We start from the raw sequence: 23,444 nt of genomic DNA on the forward strand, positions 1-23,444 counted from the left end.
ACTCTGGACCAGAGATGTGCTCAGGGAGGTCAGATTTTCCAGTGGCCTTTCCTTATGTATGCTCATTTTTGATCCAAAGAACATCTAGCCATCTCTCCCAAAGAATTAGTACTAACTATATCCTTTGTCTCAGTATGGATTTACCAAAAGAAGCAGCCTCTTCTGGAGTCCCAATTACTTGTCTGCAGTCATGTTCCAAGATGACCACACATAGAATCATAGAATGGTTTGTGTTGGAAGGGACCTTAAAGACCAGCTAGTTCCAACCCCCCTGCCATGGGCAGGGACATCTTCCACCAGCCCAGGTTTCTCCCAGACCCATCCAGCCTGGCCTTGGACACTTCAGGGACAGGGCATCCACAACGTCTCTGGGCAACCTGTGCCAGCACCTCACCAACCTCACAGTGAAGAATGTCTTCCTTATATCTGATCTAAATCTTTCCTCTTTTGGTTTAAAGCCGTTACCTCTTGTCCTGTCACTACATGCCCTACCAGAAAGCCCCTCTCCAGCTCTCTTGCAGGCCCCTTTAGGTACTGGAAGGTGATGTAAGGTCTCCCCAGAGCCTTTTTTTTCTCCAGGCTGAATGACCCCAACTCCCTCAGGCTCTCTTCATGGAAGAGATGCTCCAGTCCTCTGATCAATTTTGTGACCCTCCTCTGGACTCACTCCAACAGGTCCATGTCCTCCTTATGTTGGGGGCCCAGGGCTGGATGCAGCACTGGAGGTGGGGTGTCGTGAAAGCAGAAAAGAGGGGGCAATCACCTCCTTTGACCTGCCAGTCACACTCCTTGTGATGCAGCCCAGGATATATGGCCGGCTTTCCGGGCTGCAAGCATACACTGCTGGGCCATGTTGAGCTTCTCATCCATAACCCAGGATTTCTGTTCTTGTTCTTTCCTTTTTCTTCAACATCCTTTGAACTGACTTTTTACTTTTAATTTGTGGAGTGAATTTTAAAAGACTTGACTTAAATGTTCAAAAGGTAAGAATACCCGGACTTTTGAAGGTTGCATACAAGAACAGGAGTTTTTAAAGTTGTTTTTTAACTATTTTTGGCCAAAACAGAGGACCCTAAATGCATAAAACAGTAGAGGAAAAATGTTAAGACTTTGACAGTATCAGTTTAGGCTCCGCATTAATCTTGGGCAAAGGCATAAACTACCTATAACTGAATCTTACCAACCACTCCTAATATACACCACTCGCTATAAATAAGTAACAATCTGCTCAGTTTCTGACAGAACACTCTACTGAGTCTGGAGATCTCCTTCCAGTTCTGATAGTGACATTCTGTTTGACCTGAGGTAGGTTTACTTTCCTGCAGTTCTGAATCCTTGTCTTCCTCAATGAAAATGAGTTGTGGCTGTCATCTTCCTTCTTGGATGTGTGGAGTGGGGATTTCTCTGATGAAAAGTACTATGAGATAATTAAATGTGGGTGTTGTTTTTTTTTTTTAATAGGACAATGAATGAAACAATTAACTACTCTTAGAAAACAATAAGAATTTGCTGGTGGTAAGTAATGACATCCTACACCAACCCATCTCATATGCAGAATCTATTGCGTACAAAGCTTATTGCATATGATAAAGCATGCAAGTTATTTTACAGTGTACAGTATGTGTCGTACTGTAATATTGACAGCACAAATATTATGTCATAGCAGCCCTAGGCAAATAATAGCAGCAGAACACTTCACTGGTGCTCACTAATAGCAAAGAGCTTTAAAAGTGATGAAAAGGCCATCTTCTGTTAGGTCAGCCCTTCAGCATAAATTGAAGCAATTTGACAGCCCCACAGCTTTGTCATCTGTTCACAGCCACAGGGTGGTACAGTGGGGGAAGAGGCGAGTGTTTTGTCCCAAACTCCATCCTGACAACAATCCCTCTGCAAAGGAGCAGCAAGGGGTGCTCCAAAGCCCCCATGCTGACTGTCTCCCAAGGGGCTGCTTGCCAGGAGGTGTATGCTCAGCTCAGAGCATACCAGCTCTACAGCAAATGAGGTTACACTGGCAGTATGGATAATATATCATCAATATGTGTGTCCTGTATGTTTTTTCTGTAGGCTCGTACTGTATGAATCAGTTACTAATGAGGCTCATAATAAAGGATACTATTAAATGAACACTACATTAATAATGCTGGCAAGGTTTCAAGTCTACAGATGTTATTTATAGTATATGACTAAACAAATACATATCCCCTTTGAGGCTGAGACTCTGGAGCAATTTACTGATTTCCTGTATAGGCTAGTTCATACAGAGATTCAAGTAAATAGTGCATTTGGATGTCTTGCTTGGAACTGTGCTCTGAAACTGTAGTAGTTAATCATATTAATGTTTAGCTTTAAAAGGGTTTGGAAATGTATATATGTTTTCAGAGGATTAGATACTACCCCTATCCAGTTCCCATGAAGAAATGCATTTTTCTGCATTGTTTCTTTAAAGGATAATAAAATATATAAAGAATATTGTCTGCAGTTACACGGCAGATGTGAAATGAGTAGAAAGGGTTAGAAACAATTCCGGAAAAAAATGGACTTCGCAAAAGCTAAAAAAAATATTAATAATCTAATTTCCTCTCCTTTTCATCTGGTTTTGAAATTAATTCATTTATCTTATATATGAATATTAATTGCCAGTGAGAGAGGTTTTGTAGATTTAAAATGTTTTTGAGTAATGAAACATTTGGTTTGTGATTTTGTCTCTCTTTTGCCTCTTATAATATCACAGGTTTAGAAAGGCCTTCAAAACTGAAGATAGCTACCAAGACACAAAAGTCCCTGGTCCACTCTGCTGGCTTTTATATGTGTCATGAGAAACAGGAGAAATACTACACAGCAAACTAAAAGTGTCCTAAATAAAGGTACTTCCGTGTAGAGCATCTGTTTTAAGTCATAATGCTGATTATAGAAAAACAATAATTTACTTCAAATTTCTTATCTAATTTAAAAACCAAACAGTGATGACAGTGAATAGGCAGACAAAAACATAGTTTGTGAAACATCTCTGGTTTTACCCTTTTTCTGTTTTCTTTTTCAAATTCTGAAATTAAAACAGCTGAAAATGATGCATACTAACATAGAAAAAGAGCTGACTGTATGATGCCTAAATAACGTGCTATAAAAATATCACTTACCATTGCCAAGTATCTTCTTATTTAAGTCCACTATTATCATGCCTTCTTGGATATGAAACATGCAGCAGAGTCAATTCCCAGTGTGTTAAATACTTGACAAAATAATAAATGCAGTGTAACTCCACAGTGTTTGGATATTTGACTGTAACTCCTAAGCATTCAAAGTGACTACTCAGTATAACAACTTTTCCTCTGCAGAAAATGCCTTGCTATTTGCCAGCAAATCTTTAATGCTTTAGATTGGGTATTTCCAACTACCGCCCTACTTGCTAGGCAGATGTGTATAAAAGAGATGTTATTTCACTGAATCAACCACTGAGATCGTAACCCTTTTCCTGTACCACAAACAGAAATATAAAACCTCAGACTTTCCTTTTGGACTTTTACTGACTTGTGTCTGTTGTAAGAAAGCAAAACACAGCTAGTTCAAGGGCTAATATATGGAAAAATGTGTTAAAATGTTTTAGATCATCTCATCACTTCTCATTCCTGCAATTCATTGGTTAACTGGCTCGTTCTGTGTTTATGTAGTTGCATGGTACAAATACAACACCTAAACTTCTCACCCAAAGTTGAAATGATTAATTTATTACTTTTTACAAACACACACACACACAAAAAAAAAAAAAAAAAAAAAAGGAAGAAGAAAGAAAACACACAGTGCTCTTAACCCAAGTGAGTCAAAACGCCTTTCATAAGGTCTGCAAGGGCTTTGAGAGGTTTTTCTTTGGTGAATAAAGCCTGTGTAGTGGAGGGAGGAGTTTTGTCTGAGCATGGCAGAAATCAAACTAAAGCAAACAGACACAAACTAGGATCCTTTTGCTGTGTGAAAACAAGAAAATAGTAAAGGAGGTGCAATTGTTATTCATATCAGATCACTTGAGACAGATTCATTGTTGTGGGGAAGTGAGGGGAGGCAGGATGAGAGAGGAGGTGTTTTTGTGAGAGTTTGTAAGACTCTGCTAGTGCTTTTCTCTCTGAAATTACATCATCAGTCAAGATTTATTTATGTCTTTTTGTGATTACCTCACCCTAAATAGATAATATGCAGGCTTTCCATCTTCTGGGTGCTTATAAATATTAGTTAACTAAATGTTATAGCCACAGGGGGGAAAGCACAACTGAAATAATGAGTGATGGCCATTCTAAGAAGTGGAAGACAGGACTGAGTAAAGACATTTCCTCTGCTAATTTTTCTATACTGGAGAGAATTGGGCTATGTGATAAGTTACCATTCCATAGGATGTACACCCTGATTTCTGATACTGGTTGTGAATCCAGTCCCTGTTAGAAAGTGGGAATTACAATGGGTAACGCTGCCTGTGTCCCAGCCATAATATAAGTACCTCTAGCACAACTCTGATGGGACAGTGTTATTCTGCCTTTGTTGATCATCCTCTCCAGATGGATTAGACTTAATCAAATTCTAGCCCTAACAGTTTGTTTCAGGACCACAGCTGGAATCAGCATGTCTAGACTAGCACTGATTTATTCCTGGCTTTCAGACCTATGTGCATGCTACTATTCCATATGCTTCCTGTTAGAGAGGTAATAATGCCATTTCACAGCATAACTCAATTTTTTCTTTTTTCCTCCCCTTTTTATTGTAATTAGAATGTATTTTGCTTATGGAAGGAAATGTACTGCCTCTGCTCTAGACAAGGCTATTGACAGCTCTTCTGGAACAGAGAAAACTTCCAAACAAACAAAACAAAGTTCACAAAAGAAACAGTTAAATTTTCTAACTGCCTTCACTGTCACAGAAAATGCTAAATGCATTTGTAAGTTATATAAAACTGCATCAGTTCATATTTTCCCCTCCTGGTTTCACAGCCCAGAACAGCAAAAGGACCTTGTGACATCCCTAGGCTTTCAAGAGTTTAGTAATAAAAATAAAAATCCTCAGCAGAAAACAACACTCCACACCCTTCCACTGCTGAGCAAATGAGTTTCCCATTTTCCTCACTTATCCTCAGACTAAACAATGTTAAATTTACAAATCTGACATCTATTTATAGCAAGCACTCTACCCTAGGAACCACAGAGGTTGGTGTATATAATTGTCTGTAATCCACAGGACAGCTTTCAGCCTGGCATGTCAAGTAATTAGGAGAGAAACCTCCTGCCTTAATTAATATCTAAGCAATATATGCCCTGAGACATTCTATAGTCCTAAGCTGGGTGGTGTGCATGTGTGTGTGGGTGTTCCTCTGCTGTAAATTAACCTTTGATTTTACTTTTTCTCATTGACCATGAATAGTGATGCATAACGCCAACAGAATCATGCGCTTCTATCAGTGATCTGCAGAACATGGGGAAGTGGCCTGCTGCGTGGGTGCTGCAAGGGAGGCAAATTAATGGGTGTCCGACAGTGCTGATAATCCTGACAGCAGACACTGAAGGAACTAAACTGGTGAGCTGTGCCTGCTGTGAGGGGAGAGTGGGCTAAAAAGCCATGTGGGGAGCAGTGGGGTAACTGGTGTGAGACTGTAGAAGCAGCAGAGGGTAGTTCAGATATGTAAGGGCAGGGCATGAGGGGAAGGAAGGGATTAAAGGAGGAAAGTTCTCAAGCTAGGGTGCTAAACTGAATCTGAGGAAGTGGGTAAAGACAGAGTAGAAGGTGCTGGATATAGACATCAGCTCAGCCTGAGCTGGGTAAGACATGGTGCTGGATTGGGCCCTGCCAGCTGAGCTCAGACGAGAGCAGGGAAGAGGTCTGGGGAGGAACTGACCTTTTCCTTTTTTTTTTTTTTTTTTCTGGAACTGCAGGGAAATGATATTCAGCCCTTGTGCTCAAAAGAGGTTCATCCACAGTCTGTATGCCACACTTCATCCATTCATCTCAGTAGATATGACAAAGGTCAGTGGCTCCCGGTATCCTTGTTTACAAACTGATGAACTGAGGAGCAGAGAAGTTTAGAGAAAAAAAAAAAAGTCATGATTCTGACACCCTTTAAAAATCTTTCACTTTATAGAAGTTTATCTGTGTCCCTGAATCCCTTTTAATTATCTTCCTGGATGATTCCTATTTCTTTTCACATAATGAAAGCAAAATAAGCTAATCTTAAAATGAAGAATACTTTATTGATATATTTGATGGTGGTGGTGTTATTTCCAGTATTATTCTCCAATCCATCTTTAATACAGCCTGACATCTTGTTTGCTTTTTTGACCACTACTGTGCACTGAGCAGAAGTTTCCACTAAGCAGTCCACAGTAACGCCTAGAACTTTTTCTTGAGTGATTTTGCAAACCATCAGTGTGTATGAATAGTTCAAATTGTTCCTTTCAATACGTGTTACCTCACACCTACCTACGCTAAGTTTCAGCTGCCATCTTGTCCAATCCCTTCCTTCAGGGCTGTGTTTTTCTTTTAAAGCTGTGGCTTTTCTAAATGATCACATATAATTTCCCAAGTATGCTGTCTCTGCTATTGCATGCTTACTTTTCAGATGAGTAGTAAATTTGCTAAATTAATCCCAGTTTTGGTGTAGGTCTTGGGATCTCTGCTTGTTAATCTTTCCCAGCTGAAAATAGCCATTAACTTGTATTTTTAATTTGGTCTTCACTACTTTTAGAATCATAGTATTTTTCTTAGTCCTCAGTTATTCTTTACCTTTAAGCATTTTATGCCATTCAAAATATACGGGTAGGTTATACCCCTTTATACTTTCATCCATTATCTTAATTTCTTTCTTAAAGAGTTCAATGGTAATTGGCAGTTAAAAGCCTGTACGGACAAGTACAGCCAGAGTAGTTATAGGCAAAGCTGGCATCTACCTAAGAGCAGCAGAGTGGTGAGGGGAGAAAATTGTAATCTCAGTGTGTAAGCAGAGTCCCTTCTGGTCTCCCAAGAGCAGTGTGGAGCAATTCACTAACAGCTGAATTCAGTAAAGCACCTCCCACGTGTCCTTAGCCTATTGAGCCCAAGCACATACCTAATGCATCTCACTTCTCCACCTTCCCCTCTCTGCTTCCTTGATGCTGGTCTCCGACTGCTCAAGCAAAAAGAAGTGAGAATAGGAAGGGGGTGGAGGATGCAAGATTTTAGCTACCCTCAGGCCACCCACCCTCACTGTGGCCTTGGATGTAGCCTTGAAAATGGATGCATGTGCCAAAAAGCATCAAGGACTAACAGCATCCTTACTACTGAATAAAGCATTAAACAAGCTACTCTATGTCAAATTCTGGCATCTGCTCTTTTTAGCACAGATGTTAACAAGGTGGGAAGAGTTCAGAAAGCAATTATAAGAAGTCTGAGGAGTGTGCTTTGCAGTAAGAGACTGAAGAATGTATTTTGTTTTCTTCCAGCAGATTGTTGCAATGTGATTTCTTTGCTGTCTGTGTGACCTTTGTTAGACAGAATTTAGAGGACTGGGTTGTGAAGGCAGATGCATTTGTGAAGGCAGAAATACAGTTGAATGAAAGTTCATCAATAATTAGAACTTCCTGGAATGCTTATTCTGCTCTATGCAATTTACCACCATATTGATGTACTGTTTTGGGCATAGTGGCTAATCACATTTCAACAGCAATGCTCTCATAACCAACTTTGAGAGCTACATTTCTGTTTAGTTCTTTTTTCAAAAGCCTGCTCAGCCATTCATATTTTGCATTACTATTCTCCTGGATTGGAAGAATGTAATGTAGCAATTGGCAAAATCAGGTAAAATAGATTCACCTCGCAATGGTTTGTTTAACTAAGTGAAGCTATTATAACTAATTAGGTGTTGCCCTGATTGTACTCAGCATGCAAACATTACATAGATTAATGTTTTTTGAGATGCAAACCCAATACGCTTTTTATCTCATAACCAGTGGTTTTGACATACCATGATCTTTTTGCAGTAGAGGAACCATATGGGGCAAACTGGTTTTAACTGTGAAAAAGGGTTGTTTGGGTTTGGGTTTTTTTATCTCTAAAACTCTCTTTCAAGTGAACTTTGTAAACTTTGATCAACAAGAGAGAAAAGTATCAATCCAAAACTTCATAGACTGTTGTTGAAGAATATAACTATGGCTATTTTTGACTACTAAATTGTAAAGGTGATCATTGTTTATTCCTGTGGGGAAAATAACCTATGTTCACCTCAGAAGCTTAATGTCATATTGGACTCTCCCCAGGGACAGATAACTCTACAAGATTGCTTCTATTTTGAACAGGTTTAGTTTGTGTTCTTTTTCTCTGTAACTTTGTTTTCACGGGTGCATTTTTTAACTCATTGCCTGTCAGTTTAGATTTAGCTTCATTGTTCCACCCTCAGGAAGCCTGTCTAAGCCAACAATGCTGTTGTGTGGCAGGCACAAGAACTCTAGGTGATGAATACCCTCTTCATGACAGTTACACAGCAGGATTGTGCTCACTTAATTGCACTGTTTATTTGGGAAAATTGCTGCAAATTTGGAAAAAATTGTAGAAGAGCTTCAAATATGTTTGAAAAATCATTATTGTGTGTTTATACCAATTCTGACACCACCTTTCTTTACAATATGAACCTTGTGTTATTGCAGAAAACTTAAAATTACTATAGGTTACATGGGCTGACCAAAACCCCTTCATCACTTGTTAGCTTATATGTAATGCTTAACTTCTAAAGCCAAACAGCTAATGGTTGTGTCATGTAATAGGCTAAATATTTGGTATAAATCAACTTTGCCTCAATTCTTTCTGTGATGAATGAACATTCTGTTCTCAGAAATAATTGCTTAGATTAAAAGGTTGCACACATCAGCCATATAGTGCAAATAGTTATTCCCCAAATCCTTGTTAAGCTAATTTCATAGGAAGCAGGAATTTGTGTTGGTGTTTCTGAATACTGTATAAAGCCTAGTGTTCAGTAGAAACCATTCACAAGTCCCAAAGTGTGACACTGTTTAAAATCAGTTCACACTTAAGGACAAAATTCCATAACCGCCTAACGTGGTACAATCAGCTGATGAATAGTTAGATATTAATTAGCATGGGACAGAGGAAAACGTTGAATTACAAGTACTTCTGGAAGCATCAAAATTTCCAATGAGCAGTGAGAACAATAAGCTGTGTTGTATCAAAGGTCACATGTTGTCGTATATTATAATTACTGAGATAGCTACATGGATCCCTTTTAAACAAATTGTCGTTTTTGTCTGAAAAAGGAATGTGGAGAAAAGAGAATAGATCCAGAGAATTTTTTTCTGGATAAATTGATAATTTAATCAAAAATGGTAGCTTTATTAATTCAACCTGTGAAATCTGGTGCCATTTGAGAGCAAATACATGCAGACAAATTTTATGGTAAATCCTAGAATGCGAAGACACTTAAGAGCAATGATAATATTTTCTTTGTAATATTTCTGTGTTTTTCTTAGAGCATCTAATAAACACCCACAAAATACTTCCTATATCTTTCTTTAGGAAAGAGATATGCCTATTTAACAGAGATGGATGCTGATGCACAGATACGGTAAATGAGGGATGAAAAGGCACATGATACGTGTATGAGAAAGCGCAGAATAGAATACCATTGCCTGTATTACCTAGGGAAATGGAAGGAGTTTTGTTTGAAACAGCGACCAGAGACAGAAGGCTCAAATGCAGGGGATTTTTGGCCTGGCTAGTCTCTTTGCTCTTTACCTCTGTCTACTATGACCACTGATCTACGTTGCTATCATGAAAACAAAAGACATAGTTACTGTCCCTCACCTGAGCTCATGAATTTACCACGTACATAAGAAATTAGCCCACCCCCTATTTTTGTAATTATGATCTAGTATACATTTTACTTCACCATAGGGATAAGCATGAATTTGTAATGCTACACAGCTATGTGACCGCCTGATCACTGGGTGACTGCCTCACCCTCTGATGTGTGTCTTGGTGCTTACCATAGCGGACCACTTTCTCTGAGAACTTGCTAGGCCAGTTAATTGCACTAAGTCTATAAGGTTTGCAGTTTCATGTTCAGCCCTTCCCCTTTATGCTGGTTGGCTTCCCTTCTCCAGGAAATAAGGCAGGAGGCACTCTAGTTACCTCTCAAGTTGCCCATTCCGTTAAAGAGTTTGAATGTTTGATGGATTCAACTATGCCTGCTTGAGACTCCCCAAAAATGTTTTGCCAATATGACAGAAACCTGCTCAAATTTTTAACATTTTTTCAGGGTCTACAAATATTTTATTGGTCGTAAATATTCTGTAGAATATGGTGATTTCTGCCAGAATGCCTGGTTTGATCCAAAGCTGGAGTTTCCATAAGGTAGTTTTGAAGACCAAATTTCACCTGCCCTTTTGGCAGCACATTCACAAAACACAGTAAAATAAATCAGGACTTTATCATGGAACTTACACTACCAAGGTTAAAAGTTGCTTTTGTCGTAATTATGAATGATTGACTACACAGTAAAGTGATCTAGGTCCTCTACTCAACGTGTTCTAGCGAGAATTATCACACTGACTGGCTTAGGAGAAACAAAGAGCACAGCTCTTAAGTTGACCCATCTCTAGGCAACTTTTTGGTTCCTCTGTAAGACTAGCTGTAGAACCTGAGGACACAATTGTGCAGCAAGCAGAAAAAGGGGAATGGTGATAGATCAGAAAAAAGGGGGTATGACGAAGCAGTAAGTGTAGCTAGAGCGTTATTCTGGATTTCCATTTGATGCCGTTCAGCCATTTATAATGAGACCTGAATGTGTCCCTGACCACTTAGGATTACACTGAAAGATCTAATTAGTTCAGGTAGTTTCTAAAGAAACCAATTAATAATTTTAGATGAGGAAAGATTGTTCTCCTGCATATGCTGAACTACGTTATTTCTGTGCTGGCTTTAAAGTACCCAGTGTGTGTATGTGTGTATAGTGCCAGTTCATTTTTATTTCTATGTATATTTATATGGCAAAATATGTGTCTTTTCATGGTCAGTTAAATCCACTGGTTATTTGTGAGACTGTAACACATCTTGGGTGTTCTGGCTAAACTGATGCTGCCAAAATTGTCAGCAAAAAGACCAGAACAGCTGATGAACCTTAAACTTTCACCCAAACAACTACTGAGTTGTTTCTTCAGGATATAGAAAAGGCAGAAAGCCCAAGCAAGAGGAGTGGTAGGAAACCAAGGAGGAAGGATAGAAAATGCTGTTTGATGTAGATTTCACAAACTGTTGTGTTCAATCTTTTAGAGACACTTTAACAATAATCCATACTAATTAGCATTTTAGGAATTTTAAGAGGTTTTACCCATAAAGGAAAGATAACTCAAACTTAAGTTCAGTGCTTTGCTTATTCACTGGTTTCTTGCTTTCATTTTGCTTAGGGATTTAACATTTTGATAAATTCTACAGGTAACATTTTCAGAAACAGCTAAATGCCATTTTTGAAAGTGATTTTCTTAGTCAGACCAAGATCTCCAAATGTACGTACAACCTAATTCCTAACAGTTTTAATGTGAACAAGCTGCAGAAACAGGTCTTAAATTTCTCAGGACTGGTGTCGCTTTTGCAAATGAGACTTGTGCTAACAGTTGGTTAGGTATTTTTAACTAATATGCTGTATAATTAAATAACTAAATATATATATATATAAATAAACACTGCCATGTATAATTCTTATTCCCCTCTGTGGGTTTGTCATACCCATAGGGACAGCACTGTGGTTTGTGGGCTCCTCTCCTAGCAACCCCCATTAACATCAGAATTACTTAGGCAGCTATATCTTCATACCCCACACTAAGAGTTTACTGTTTGGCACTGGTTTATGTGTAGATTTCATATGACTGTATCTCTGGTTATTTGCACTAGGTCTACTTCACTTTCTTGCCATCTTACAACCCCTTTTAATAACAGCTTTATGCTATTACTTACTGAACTTCTCTGCTGTAGTTTGTATTTGGAAAAAAAGATGAAGATATGGTCCCTGCCCCAAGAAGCCTATAATTAAAACAAGACCAGCATTATAGAAACATATATACTAGCTGGCCTGTAACTGGATGGTCTGTTTAGTTTTGTTTTGACGTACTATATGAAGCAGCATTTAACAGATGTTGGGAAATCAGTTCTCTGAGCTTCTCATATAAACATACAGCAGAGATGCATCCATATGAATTAATTTCATCATTGAATGTGAGTATTAATGTCATCAAGCATTTTTTAATGTTTGTACTTATTCTACTGTACTTTGAGTCCTCCTTGCTAAAAAATATAGAAACTTCTTGAGAGAAAGCTAAGTGACTGTATTGTAGCAATGCTTTCTAGTGCTGTACTGATGATTCTTTTCTCTTGCGTAAAAGGCATTGCTTTGTAAAAGCCCAGCAGTGAAAAAAACTGAAGAAAAATGTCAATTGTTTCATTAGATACCCTCTATACACAGTGTTGACAAAAAAAACCTAACAAACACACACCCAAACCAAAAACAAAATGGGAGGGTGTCTTCCTTGGTCTTTATGGCAAGTGCTCCCTCTCGTTACAAATAATGCTAACCTATCATGCAAATCATGTAGTTGACATTATTATGGCTGCTCGTATCCCTGCTGAAATAGCACACATCTAGCAAGGTGACCGATCTTTCCACTCTGCCTCTTACGCAGGGGAATGCAGTATTGAGGATTAGATTCCCTTTTACAGCTTCCAGGATGAAGTCAAACCAGCATGAATGGGGGAATTAGCAAACTGTCGCTTGCCCCTCTTTGTACTGTATATGGCAAGGAGATAAGGCAGGTCAGACAGAGAATGGAGGCAAGACTTGAGACACAGCCTAAACCAGAACAGAACTAGAAGGAAAGTATAGCTGTCAAAATGACACAGAGATTTCCTAATTTTCACTTGTATTTAATGTATTTTGCATTTCACATCTGTATTTTTATTTTGTCGCCCCTTCAGTTTAGTTTTCATGCATTAAAACAAAATCTTACGTGTTTCTAACACAACAGCTTTTAAAAGAACACTTCACCCGCCCTCAAATTACAAGACGTGCAACAGTAATTTACAGTGAGGGGGCACAGATGTTATCAAAATCTCCCTCTTACCTGCCAGCTCCTCCAAATTTTCCAGTGCTTGGATATTTTCTTCCACTGCTGTGTGGAATTTCTTATTGTAACGTTCTTTGTGATTTTTTTCTTTTTTTTTTTTTAATTTTTCACCTCAGATGTTTTATCCAGTGACTAAACCTGCATATGACCTCCTCCTGCGATCAGCTGCTGAGCTAAAACAATACTTCATGACAATCACTAAAAAGAAAAGCAGCCTCTGATGGTACTGATGTGATTAGGGTGAGGGGCCAGGGGCTTGCACTGAGTGCTAGAAGAGCACTTTATAACCACAGCAAATCAGTTGAGCTAGACAGCAAGGCAGAGGAGATGGGATGTGAAATATGAGTTGGGGAAGCATGCAAAGGAGATGGAAGAAAAGGCAGATTTAGAACTGGCTTTTCATTTTCCAGTGTTACCACTGTGTGAGTTAACTAGTTAACTTGTCAGCTTTTCTCTGCCGACTCTTCGAATTCTCCGTACCTCTTCTTTACTTCAATATTGTGCTGCTTCCACACATCTGCACAGCAAAATGTGCAGATGTGAATTCTCCCTGTACCTCAGGCCTATGAAAAACTGTATTAGCACAGCACTAAATCTGAACTAATGCACCCTGCCCCTTAGCAAGGACTAATAGCTCAGGATCAGCTTCATGCTAACAGCTTTTGAGCTGCCTGGAATGGAGGCAAAGTGAGGTTTATCTTCCCACAATGTACTTTGTAGAGCTATCCATACTGGGCCTGACTTGGAAGAAGCATAAAAGCTTTCTTAATACATGATTTTGCTTTTTGTTGGTATGTGGTAAAGTGCTTTGCAAATGAGACAAGCATCACTGTCCATATTTCATGATATGTAATACTGTAAGCAAAATATAGTGCCTGCCCTTAGCTACACAATGGCCCGGTCTGGAGCATGGTTCAGATCTCCACTACCCCATCCACTAGACTATGTTTGGTCTCTAACTGGCAGTTGCAGGATTGTTCAGATTCTGCACTAATAGTCAATCCCATAATTCTTTGTATTAATTCTGTGTTTATCAATAAATGTCCACAATGGTCAAATTAGAAACACTGCAGTGCATTCTACACAGCCTGATTGATTTGGTAGGTATTAAACTAGAAAAAAAAAAAAAGCAGAATTATGTCAATCTGTTGTGAAAATGTGCAGAATTTTAATCTGTGTAAATTGGAGGAACAGCAGTGCCCCTATAAAAACATGCATCGGTTGTCACACAGCAGGTTTCATATCTTTACACAGAAAGTGAGGGAAGTTCCTAAAGATAATCTCCTGTAAGTATGTTCTAGTTACAACTTACTTAATGTTCAAATTAACTTTAAGAAGTTGATTGTATGCAACACAATGTTCTACATTCTTCTACCTTTGTTGCATAATTTCATTTTCCAAAACCAAGATAAAACATTAATGACATCTCCTAGCCCAGAATTCAAGCCTGATTTAACTTGGTTAGCTACTGTGGCATTGTATCAGGGACTCACTTGGATTTAAACATTTCAAGTTGTTTTATGTATGTAGCAATAATTGTGCTGTTTAGAAAAATGTGGTGCCATCATGTGGACAATATTAAGAACTGTAAAAAACAGTTTTTAAAAGAAAAACTAGGTAACAGATCTGTATTCAATATCATGAATCAACTGAATTATAAATACATATTATATGATATAAGAAGCTATGCACAAATCTGTGGTTTTAAAACTGCATTAGGTAAGAAGAAAAACCGATGATGGAATCAGGAATTGTTGATTCAATCCTGTTTATTTTCCAGCAGCTTGGGAAGTCCTTTCCCATGAGTATAGACTGATTAAAATGCACACAAAAATCTCCAAGCCACTTTTAATCAGCACTTAATTCCAGCATTACCTGCATCTGTACTAATTTCTGTATTTGTTTATCTCTTTGGTTTTCCTCTAAGACTTTACAGAACTTGTTTTTGTACAGCCTGCATTACTTCTCTTCCACACAAATGCACGCACGCTCACACAAACACTCCTATGCACATCAGCCGGCCAAGACACTCTGCCCACACAGTTCTCATTCCTGCATGAGTTCACACAAAGCTTTGTTTCAGCAACAGTTTTGGTTTAAGGCCTCTTGTTTCTTACATTTAACCCAGAGGAAAGAGACTTTGCCAGATTTGAAATAACTATCCCTAATACCAATAAATGTTCACAACGCTCAAATTAGAAACACTGCAGTACACTTGTGCAGCCTGTTTTTCTGATTTAATACATATCTATTGTGAAAATATGCAGGATTTTTATCTCTGTAAATTGGAGTAACAGCAGTGCCTCTACAAAAATGTGCATTATTTGCCATGCATCAGCTTTCATATCTTTACACAGAAAGTGAAAGAAAAAGTTCCTAAAGATAATTTCCTCTTCAATACCCCATCTATAACAGACCTGTGAAGGTTTGCACGAGGAGTGCAATTCAAAACCTGACCTTTGCAATACAGTCCCCCAAAGCGAACCTGCCATGTCACAGAACCGTAGTCTGTCTCCTGCTCTGAGGCTCTGTATGTCAAGTGCGACTTGGCTGATTCTGCAGTCTGCTGATTTAATTGATATTGGATAGAGGCAAGAACTTTTAAAGCCTTGCCAGTGGGTTTGAAACGGGTAGTCTATCTGGAAACGAAGCTTGAAGATATGACTGGATCGGTCCCTTCTATGAAAGTTTAGTGGGTTTGTTTTGGTAAAACTTAAAAAGTTATATTTGACCTTTATGAATATTGAAGAACTTTGGAATCCTTTTTGAGGCTGGAGATTTGTATAGTATTTTACTCACATTCACTTTATGCAGAAAGAGCCCGCTGTTGTAGTACAGTAAGAAATGGAATACATATACATGTGGTTTTACTAAATGGACACAATGGAATATCATATATTAAGAAGGTTCTCTATGGTGCTATTTCAGTTTCCATATAAAGACAGGTAACTTTATGGAGTAATGACATCTGTTTTCTACGTCTTTGCCTCTTACGATTTGTTGGTTTTTTTATTTAAAAAAAATGTGGGTTCCTGCTGAAATTTTTACCATTCTCAGGCCATGTTTTTCATGTATATTCTCTGGTGTCTATTTAGGTATGAACTTAGACTACAATCTTTTTCTTACTGGATAAACTTTCAGTGTCTCTTATTCTTTTTCTACTTTGGCATTTATTTTCATGAAACTTGTGGGAGCTTAATTTTCTTCAACAATTTTACCTTGCTGTCAAACTTGGTAGAAATGATTATGGATTGAAAAATTCTGTGGGTGGGAGGAAAATGAAACATGGCGATGCATCGAAAAGGCTGTTGGAAGTCTCTAGTCTATATCACTGTGCTCAAGTTCTTGATTCCTTGACATTTAAATGTTTAGAATACATGGACAAAACTCAATTTATACCTTTTTAAATTAATTCCCATAAATTGGAAGCCAATCTCGAGATAAAGTGACTTCACTTGTCATTTTTTTTAATAATTGGCAACACTGTACTAGACAGAGCATGGAACAAGCTCAGCAACCAACTTTCAGATGAACTTTAAATGTCAAATTATCTCATGATAGTTTGCATGAGTTTGGTTTTCAGTGTTTTGAAAACTGTACACTCACCCTTTTTAGAAGTGTGACAGTGGTTTGGTTTTGAAACAACTTCTAAAATAGACTCTGAGAGGAGTAATTTAGTGACAATATATTAGATTTCCTGGATTCTGGCAGCTTTTGCCATCAGTGAACATGAAAATGGGAAAATTAACCCTTCCAGATTACTTTTTGATGTTATGCATGGTTTCATCAAATTCTATTAGTTTTTGCCTTTGATGACTTAATAAGATTATGCAGTATTACTAAGGGTAGACTTGCATTTCCATCTCTAAAACTAAAATCTGAACAGGAAAAAACAAGAATCAGAATCTCATCCACCTGTATCGGCTATAGTCCGGGATTTTTATATTCTATGTCTCTTCATGAAACTCATTCCTTCTGATGCCCCTTGGGTGAGGGTTCGGTCTGTCAGTCATTGTACTGTCTTCATTGCTGGGATTTCCTGTAACTATTTCCCAGTAATTCTTATCTTCTTCAGCTTTATGGGAGTCCAGGTAAGTGTGACAAATCACTTCATATTCTTTTCCAAAATAAGACCTGCAATGTCAAAGAAAAGGGCATGGGCAGGAGGAATTAATATATACACAAATTCAGCAAATCTGCATTATCTGTGAATTGTTCAAGATTTTCTCATGTTTCTCTTGGCTTATTCAGAAATATGATCATATGCTTTCAAATATCAGACCCTTACAAGAAACACAATAGTCCACTTTGTTTCCTATGAATAATTTAGGCATTTGAAATCGAAGGGAAATGCCATCTTTCTCGTTTCAGAGTTAAAGCAGACCCATCAGTATAAGCATTGATACACCAGCTCAGTATGTACAAGCTGGATGGGTTCCCTATCCATTCACATCACCATTTCTCTTTGACTGAGGAAGACTCTGGCTACTTAATAACTATTTCAGACTCAAACTATCAGACCTTGTTTCATCCTCAAAAACCTGACACAAATCTTCAGTCAGATCTTGCTAAGAATTTAATGGGAAACAATTGGTGTACTCCTTAACAATGCTTAATCAACATTGATTTAATGCATGCGTATTAACTTGAATTGTGGGTTTAACCTCAATTTCTTGAGAAATTTATTCATATGGACATAAGCAATGTGCAGTTTTATGCAGTGTGGTTTTATTTAGTTCTCTTATTCCTTACGCTTCTTAGTATACCATTTTTCCTTTTAAAAAAAAAACAACAAAAAAAACCCCAAAAAACCCCCAAAAACCCCCTGTAATTGCTCAAGATACTCAACGGGAGAACCACCAATCAACTAGAGAAGACTTAGAAGCATAATATGATAAGAATTACAAAGAAAAAAAACCACCAACATAAGACTGAGCTGATAGTTGGAAAGGAGAACGTGCATTCTGCATTCTTTTTCATTTCCTCAGTGTGTTCCTAAAGCACCTATCTTGCTTCTTACAGTAATTCTTGATGTTGGCACATCATTATGCACATCCCTGCCAGTTATAAATTAGTCTTACGTTGTCCAAAAGTTCCTTGGAACAGCTAGGCTCCGATTAGTATGGCAATGACTAATGATAATTTTAGAGTTTGCCTGGAAAAAAAGAAAAGGAAGACACTTAACAGACATTTTGACACTAATTTTAACTATTTTAATTAAAATTAAATGTTATTCAAATTAAATGCTTTACTGCTTAGTGTAAGCCCACATTGCTCTATATCAGTCTGAGATGGCTATACATTTATGTATAATGAGGTATTTTTATACCCTATCACTTTTCAACATAACTGTCTTAATAGCTTATACCAGCAAAATGCTCTAGCCTTCAGGTCAGACACATCCTCTTATGCAATACGTTCCATTCCACTCCCTTCTGCTGTGCACTTAACAACAAAAAAATAAGTTTAAAAAAAATCAAGGTAGAGAGTCATTCCAGTGGCCTGTGCCTTAAGTCCTCTTCAAATTGGTATTTGCCACATGGGAGATCCAGATGGTTTGGTGAAACAGCCTAGAAATTGGCCTGTGAATAAAGAATGTTGTCTTTGACAATTACCTAATTTTGACTGTGTTCATTAGTGAGCTGATTCATGTAAATGAGTCACAGCTCAAGGCTGTAGAGGAACAGTGATATTGTTATATTTTGCTGTACATCCAGCACTTCAGGAAGCCTAGCAGTTATGCGGAACAGGAAAACACTGCATCTGTTTAATGTGTTTACAAAAGGTTAAAACCTACATTTGTAAAAGCATCCACTTATTCAGATGCCTTGGGGAGGCTGTATTTTTTAATACTTTCTAAATGTAATGTACAGGGGTTCTTAATCACAGCTCCTAATATTGGAAAAGGAGCGCAGTGCTCAGAAGTTCTGAAAAGCAGATTCCAAGTACTGCATCCTTACAACATGATGAGGTTGACCTTTAAAAAATTCTGATGAGAAAAACTGAGCAAGTCAACCTCAAAACGAACAGCAGAACCTAATAGTTGTATAGGCAGATTCCCTGGTTAAAGAGATGGTTCCTTCCCTCTTCCCCTTCCCAAAATTACAGGTCAGAACTTACATAAAGAAAATATGTGAATACAATGGACACAACTTTTTCATAAGTACACCATCTACTTAAATGTACACCATCTACCATCAATTAAATCTTTATAAAATTTTCAAAGTTTTAATTTCTTACAGGAACTGGAAATCCTTCATATTCAAGACGCAGCTGAGGATCCAAGAAGGCAGCTTGCCAGCAAGTCAAATAGGAAAGCTCATCTGTCAAAAAAACTTGCTGAAGGTAAGATTTTTTAGCAAATCTTATAAATGATTTATGGTCACTCGCTAGATATAACTGTAAATAAAAATATATATAAAGGACAGTATAAATAGAAAAGAAACAAGATATGTAATTTAAAAAAAAAATTCAACACAAAAAATTTTCTTTCAGCTCCGGAAAAATCACTCTGCCAAGCTAAAGTTACATATTCAAAACTCACAAGACAGATTCTATACTGCTGATAAACTCATTAAGTAGCTGTTCTATATACAGACGTGAATACTAATTTAAAAACGAGTTTACATTCCAAAAATTCCCACCACAGGAGCTGTTGAGAGGGAAAATTTTTTCAAAGTTGTGGTGATTTATTTTAAGTGCATGTGTAACATGTAATGTCTTATTTGCTTCTAACCTGCAGAGGGAAACAACAGTAACATTTAATAGAAATCTGCTCCCTCAGAATGATAAGAATAATATGTTACCTCATATACCCACTATAGATTTATCTTCACAAGAAATTAAATCTTCTCATTTTGGATTTATTTAAAGTATAAAAAAACCCTCCTTCTAATGATGAATTCTTTCATGACTCCCAAGTTATTTTTCATTTCCTTTTTTCTTTTCTTTTTTAAAATCTTTATCCAGTCATTCTGACAGAGAGCTCCCTTGGCCTGCACACCTGATCTCAGGCAAGTCACGCAAACTTTCTAAACAGGTATTGCTTATCTTGATCTGTATATGATTCTGTATATGTTTTGTACCACTGTACAGCATTAGAGATACATACATGGTTATTAAAGGCACACTATCAGTATATGCTACCATTGCCATTTGCAACTTTATTGCCTTACCATTTGGTCAGAAAACCCTCCTGTTGTCCCAAGACGAAAGTTTTGTCCAAATCTAATCGGTTCACCCACTGCACTTCCATCAACACTGTTGAAGTTGTAAAAAGGAAGAGACATTTAAATAGTCAGCTTTACTATTCTTTTGTTTGTTTGTTTTGGTCTATAGTTAAGTCTTGAGGCAACACTTTGTATTAAGTTTACTTTTAAAAATAGGTTAAAATCTCAACTAAAAAGACATTTCATACAAGACTTACTGGTTAAAATATTTAACAATAGAAATAGACTATATTGATTACTTTTTATGATGTATTCATCAACATGCAGGCTGGGAAGATAACATCCAATGAAAAACCAACGAGAATTCAGCACTGAGGGCTCCTTTAAAACATACTTAATACAAGCACCTGAAAAATCAGACTAAAAGCAGAACAGTGTATGTTTGTCTGTAACTTAATATATGTTGCTAATAATATAAGTAACTGATATTCAATAATTTGGTTCATTACATCAACTTACATGCTGCTATATCCCAATTTCCAGAATGATTTCTGTATTTTATATTAAAGAACCATTAAATTAAGTGCAAGGCTTTCTAAGTATATTCAGCATAAAAAACTTAAGTACCTGATGAACTTAGTAGTCAGTTAATGAGGGACTCAATAGCATTCAGTGCCAGCGACTAAGATCAGACAGCAGCTAAGCAAAAATATTTTCTTTGCAGTTCTAGAAGGCCTAAATTATGCTCTTGGCATGAAATTTTCTTCTCAGGCCTAACCTGAAGTGTTTTGCTCAATCAGGATCGTACAGGTTGGGTTGTACTCTTACGCACCATTACTGTTGTTAAATACATGCACTCAGGCACAACTTTCAGCCATTGAGCAGGACCCTGTTCTTCTGTTTCTTCTCCCACAAAAAGCTGAAATTAAATATGTTTTGGAGAGAGAGAATATGCTGTTTGGTTAGGGGTATATTTAGGACAACAGAAACGCTGTCCACTTTGTGTACAGCAAAAGCATTGACACAGAATTCTGCTTCAGAGAACTTATTTGCAGGAGAACGAGTAACAATACTAAGTGATATTTGGACATGATTTGCATTCTACAGCTGAAATATGACTGCATGAAAAACAGCTGCAGAGTTTACCAAATGATACAGTAAACTCAATTCTGGTTTCACACCAGTTCTAAACTGATTTAAACTTCCTTGGAATTATTCACAGTAATATGTGGAGCAGAATCAAGCTTAATGCAGGACCCAAGTTAAAGACTCTTTCTTAAATAAATTAATCTTACTCAAATTCATGTGTATATTGGCAAACTGCATTGCCTATTCCTCAAAACAAGACATTGAAAGCTAAAATAGTAATTGAAAACAACTCACAATAAAGTGACGAACCTTAAAATACAAAAAGTATTTTGACCCATTGGGTCCACGCTCTTGACTGCGCTAACTCCACGGGGGGCTTGCAGTGATTCGGCCAAATACGCGGATATTTCATCCAGGCTAATTGCCAAAGTCAGAGCACCACACGCTCCAGGGCAATTTTCCACCGCGGATTTGCTGTCTGGGTTCAAAAGCATAACAGTGTCTCCAAAATGAACAAATCCATCCTTAGATACCGACAGCTGTATCTAAATCAAAACATACATAATTTCTTACAGAATTATCAGAACCTAATATCAGCAGTATTTTAGCATATAAGTGCTAATCCATAGCATTCTCAGTGTGTAAAGGACAGCAGTAGTATCTATGCCATTCTATGCGGAGTTGTAGAGGATTGACATAATTTTCTTAAAAAATTACCTTCTTGAAAAGATTATCTTGAAGTTTGTTTATTTTCTGTGTTAAAAGTTCTCCTCGTTCTCTTTTATGCACAAAATCCCTTAGGCGGTCCTGCCGGCAAAGGACAGACATGTTATCAAGCATTCACAATCTCAAGTTTCAACGGAATTTAAAGAATTAGGGGGAAAGAGCGGGAGGCGAGGAGCAGGGACCACACCACCCCCACCCCCCCGGGAGCGGGAGGGGAGCAGAGCAGGCCCCGGCCCCGCACCTCCTCCAAACGCGCGGCCTCAGCCCAGCGGCCGATGCGCACCCCGGGGCCGTAGGCAGCCATGGCTGCCGCCTGGGCCGCGCGGCGTCCACCGTCGCCATGGCGACCACTCGAGCTACCGATTGGACGCTGGAGAGGCGGAGCCCGCCAATGAGCGGGAGCCAGGAGGCCAGGAGGCGGGCTCTCGCTGCCGCGCGGCGGCGCCACCCGGGAGCTGCTGGGGGGCGGTCGGGGGGGGCCCCCGGGGGAGCAAGGCTGGCCCCCTCCGCGAGCCCGGCCTGCCTGCGACGTGCAGGCGTCCCACCGGTGCAGGTCGTGCTCTTTCGGGAGTACCCGAAGATCTGGCAAGGAAAGGCCTCAGCAAGTTAAAAAAAATAAAAATAAAAATCCATTCGGATCGCCTTGTGGTTTTGCCCAGTCTGACAGGAGCTCTGCAAGCAGGAGGCCTGCTTCCCGTGGGGCGGTTGGGCAGCCCCTTGGCTTCCTTCAGGATGTGCCGAGGGGATGCTGATGCTGCTGGGCCCAAAGCAGCTCTTTCTCCTCACATGTCTGGGGGCTTCTGACCACCTGACTAACGCTGACTCCTTTTCAGGTGCCGTTGGACACCCAAGTACTTCTGTTGCTGCTTCAGCTGTGTGCTGGTAAAGCTACGCTGATGCTGAAATTCAAGAACGTGAGCCAAGCCATAGGCGTAGTGTGGGGCTTACAGTCAAGTAGCCTTTCACACTCTGCACAGTCAAGGTGGTGCATCAGCTTAGTGCAACAAATGAGTTAATGACATTAACACTACAGTATTGGTGAATTTTGTAAATCATAGAATAGTTTGGGTTGGAAGGGACCTTGAAAGGTCATCTAATCCAACCCCCATCTGCAACAAGCAGGGACATCTTCCACAGGTTGCTCAGAGCCCTGCCCAACCTGACCTTGAATGTTTGGGGGGGGGGGGGGGGGGGGGGGGGCATCTACCACCTCTCTGAGCAACCCTTCCTCTGTTTCACCACCCTTATTGTAAAAAAAAAAAAAAAGTCTTCCTTATATATAGCCTGAGTGAATACATTAGGTGAATTTTTTGATTACAAATATTTTGGT

The 23,444-nt window shown here is 38.6% G+C and overlaps 1 protein-coding gene and 1 long non-coding RNA gene across 2 annotated transcripts; one reads left to right on the top strand and one right to left on the bottom strand.

Moving 5' to 3' along the window:
• Positions 1-769: 769 nt before the first annotated feature.
• Positions 770-20,309, top strand: LOC129784947 (uncharacterized). Its single transcript, XR_008748247.1, has 6 exons — positions 770-1,515; positions 2,732-2,864; positions 5,398-5,550; positions 5,907-5,997; positions 19,373-19,475; positions 20,100-20,309. It is a non-coding gene; the product is annotated as an uncharacterized LOC129784947 (long non-coding RNA).
• CFAP161 (cilia and flagella associated protein 161) lies at positions 16,919-22,506 on the bottom strand. Its single transcript, XM_005241518.4, has 7 exons — positions 22,356-22,506; positions 22,106-22,195; positions 21,698-21,933; positions 20,306-20,390; positions 19,371-19,529; positions 18,212-18,285; positions 16,919-17,264 (listed from the first exon to the last, which is right to left on the bottom strand). Exons 1-7 carry the CDS (start codon positions 22,416-22,418, stop codon positions 17,078-17,080), a joined length of 894 nt encoding a protein of 297 aa, XP_005241575.3. The 5' UTR covers positions 22,419-22,506; the 3' UTR covers positions 16,919-17,077.
• Between the last annotated feature and the right edge of the window lie 938 nt (positions 22,507-23,444).

Source organism: Falco peregrinus, chromosome 1 (genome assembly GCF_023634155.1).
Source record: "Falco peregrinus isolate bFalPer1 chromosome 1, bFalPer1.pri, whole genome shotgun sequence".
NCBI classification, from domain to species: domain Eukaryota; kingdom Metazoa; phylum Chordata; class Aves; order Falconiformes; family Falconidae; genus Falco; species Falco peregrinus.

Coding starts and splice junctions, on each gene's coding strand:
- CFAP161 (XM_005241518.4), bottom strand. CDS start 22,418: ATGGCTGCCTACGGCCCCGGGGTGCGCATCGGCCGCTGGGCTGAGGCC. Junction 20,391..21,697: donor AATACTTTTTGTATTTTAAG/GTTCGTCACTTT, acceptor CAACTTCAACAG/TGTTGATGGAAGTGCAGTGG. Junction 19,530..20,305: donor GAGGGTTTTCTGACCAAATG/GTAAGGCAATAA, acceptor TTTTATTTACAG/TTATATCTAGCGAGTGACCA.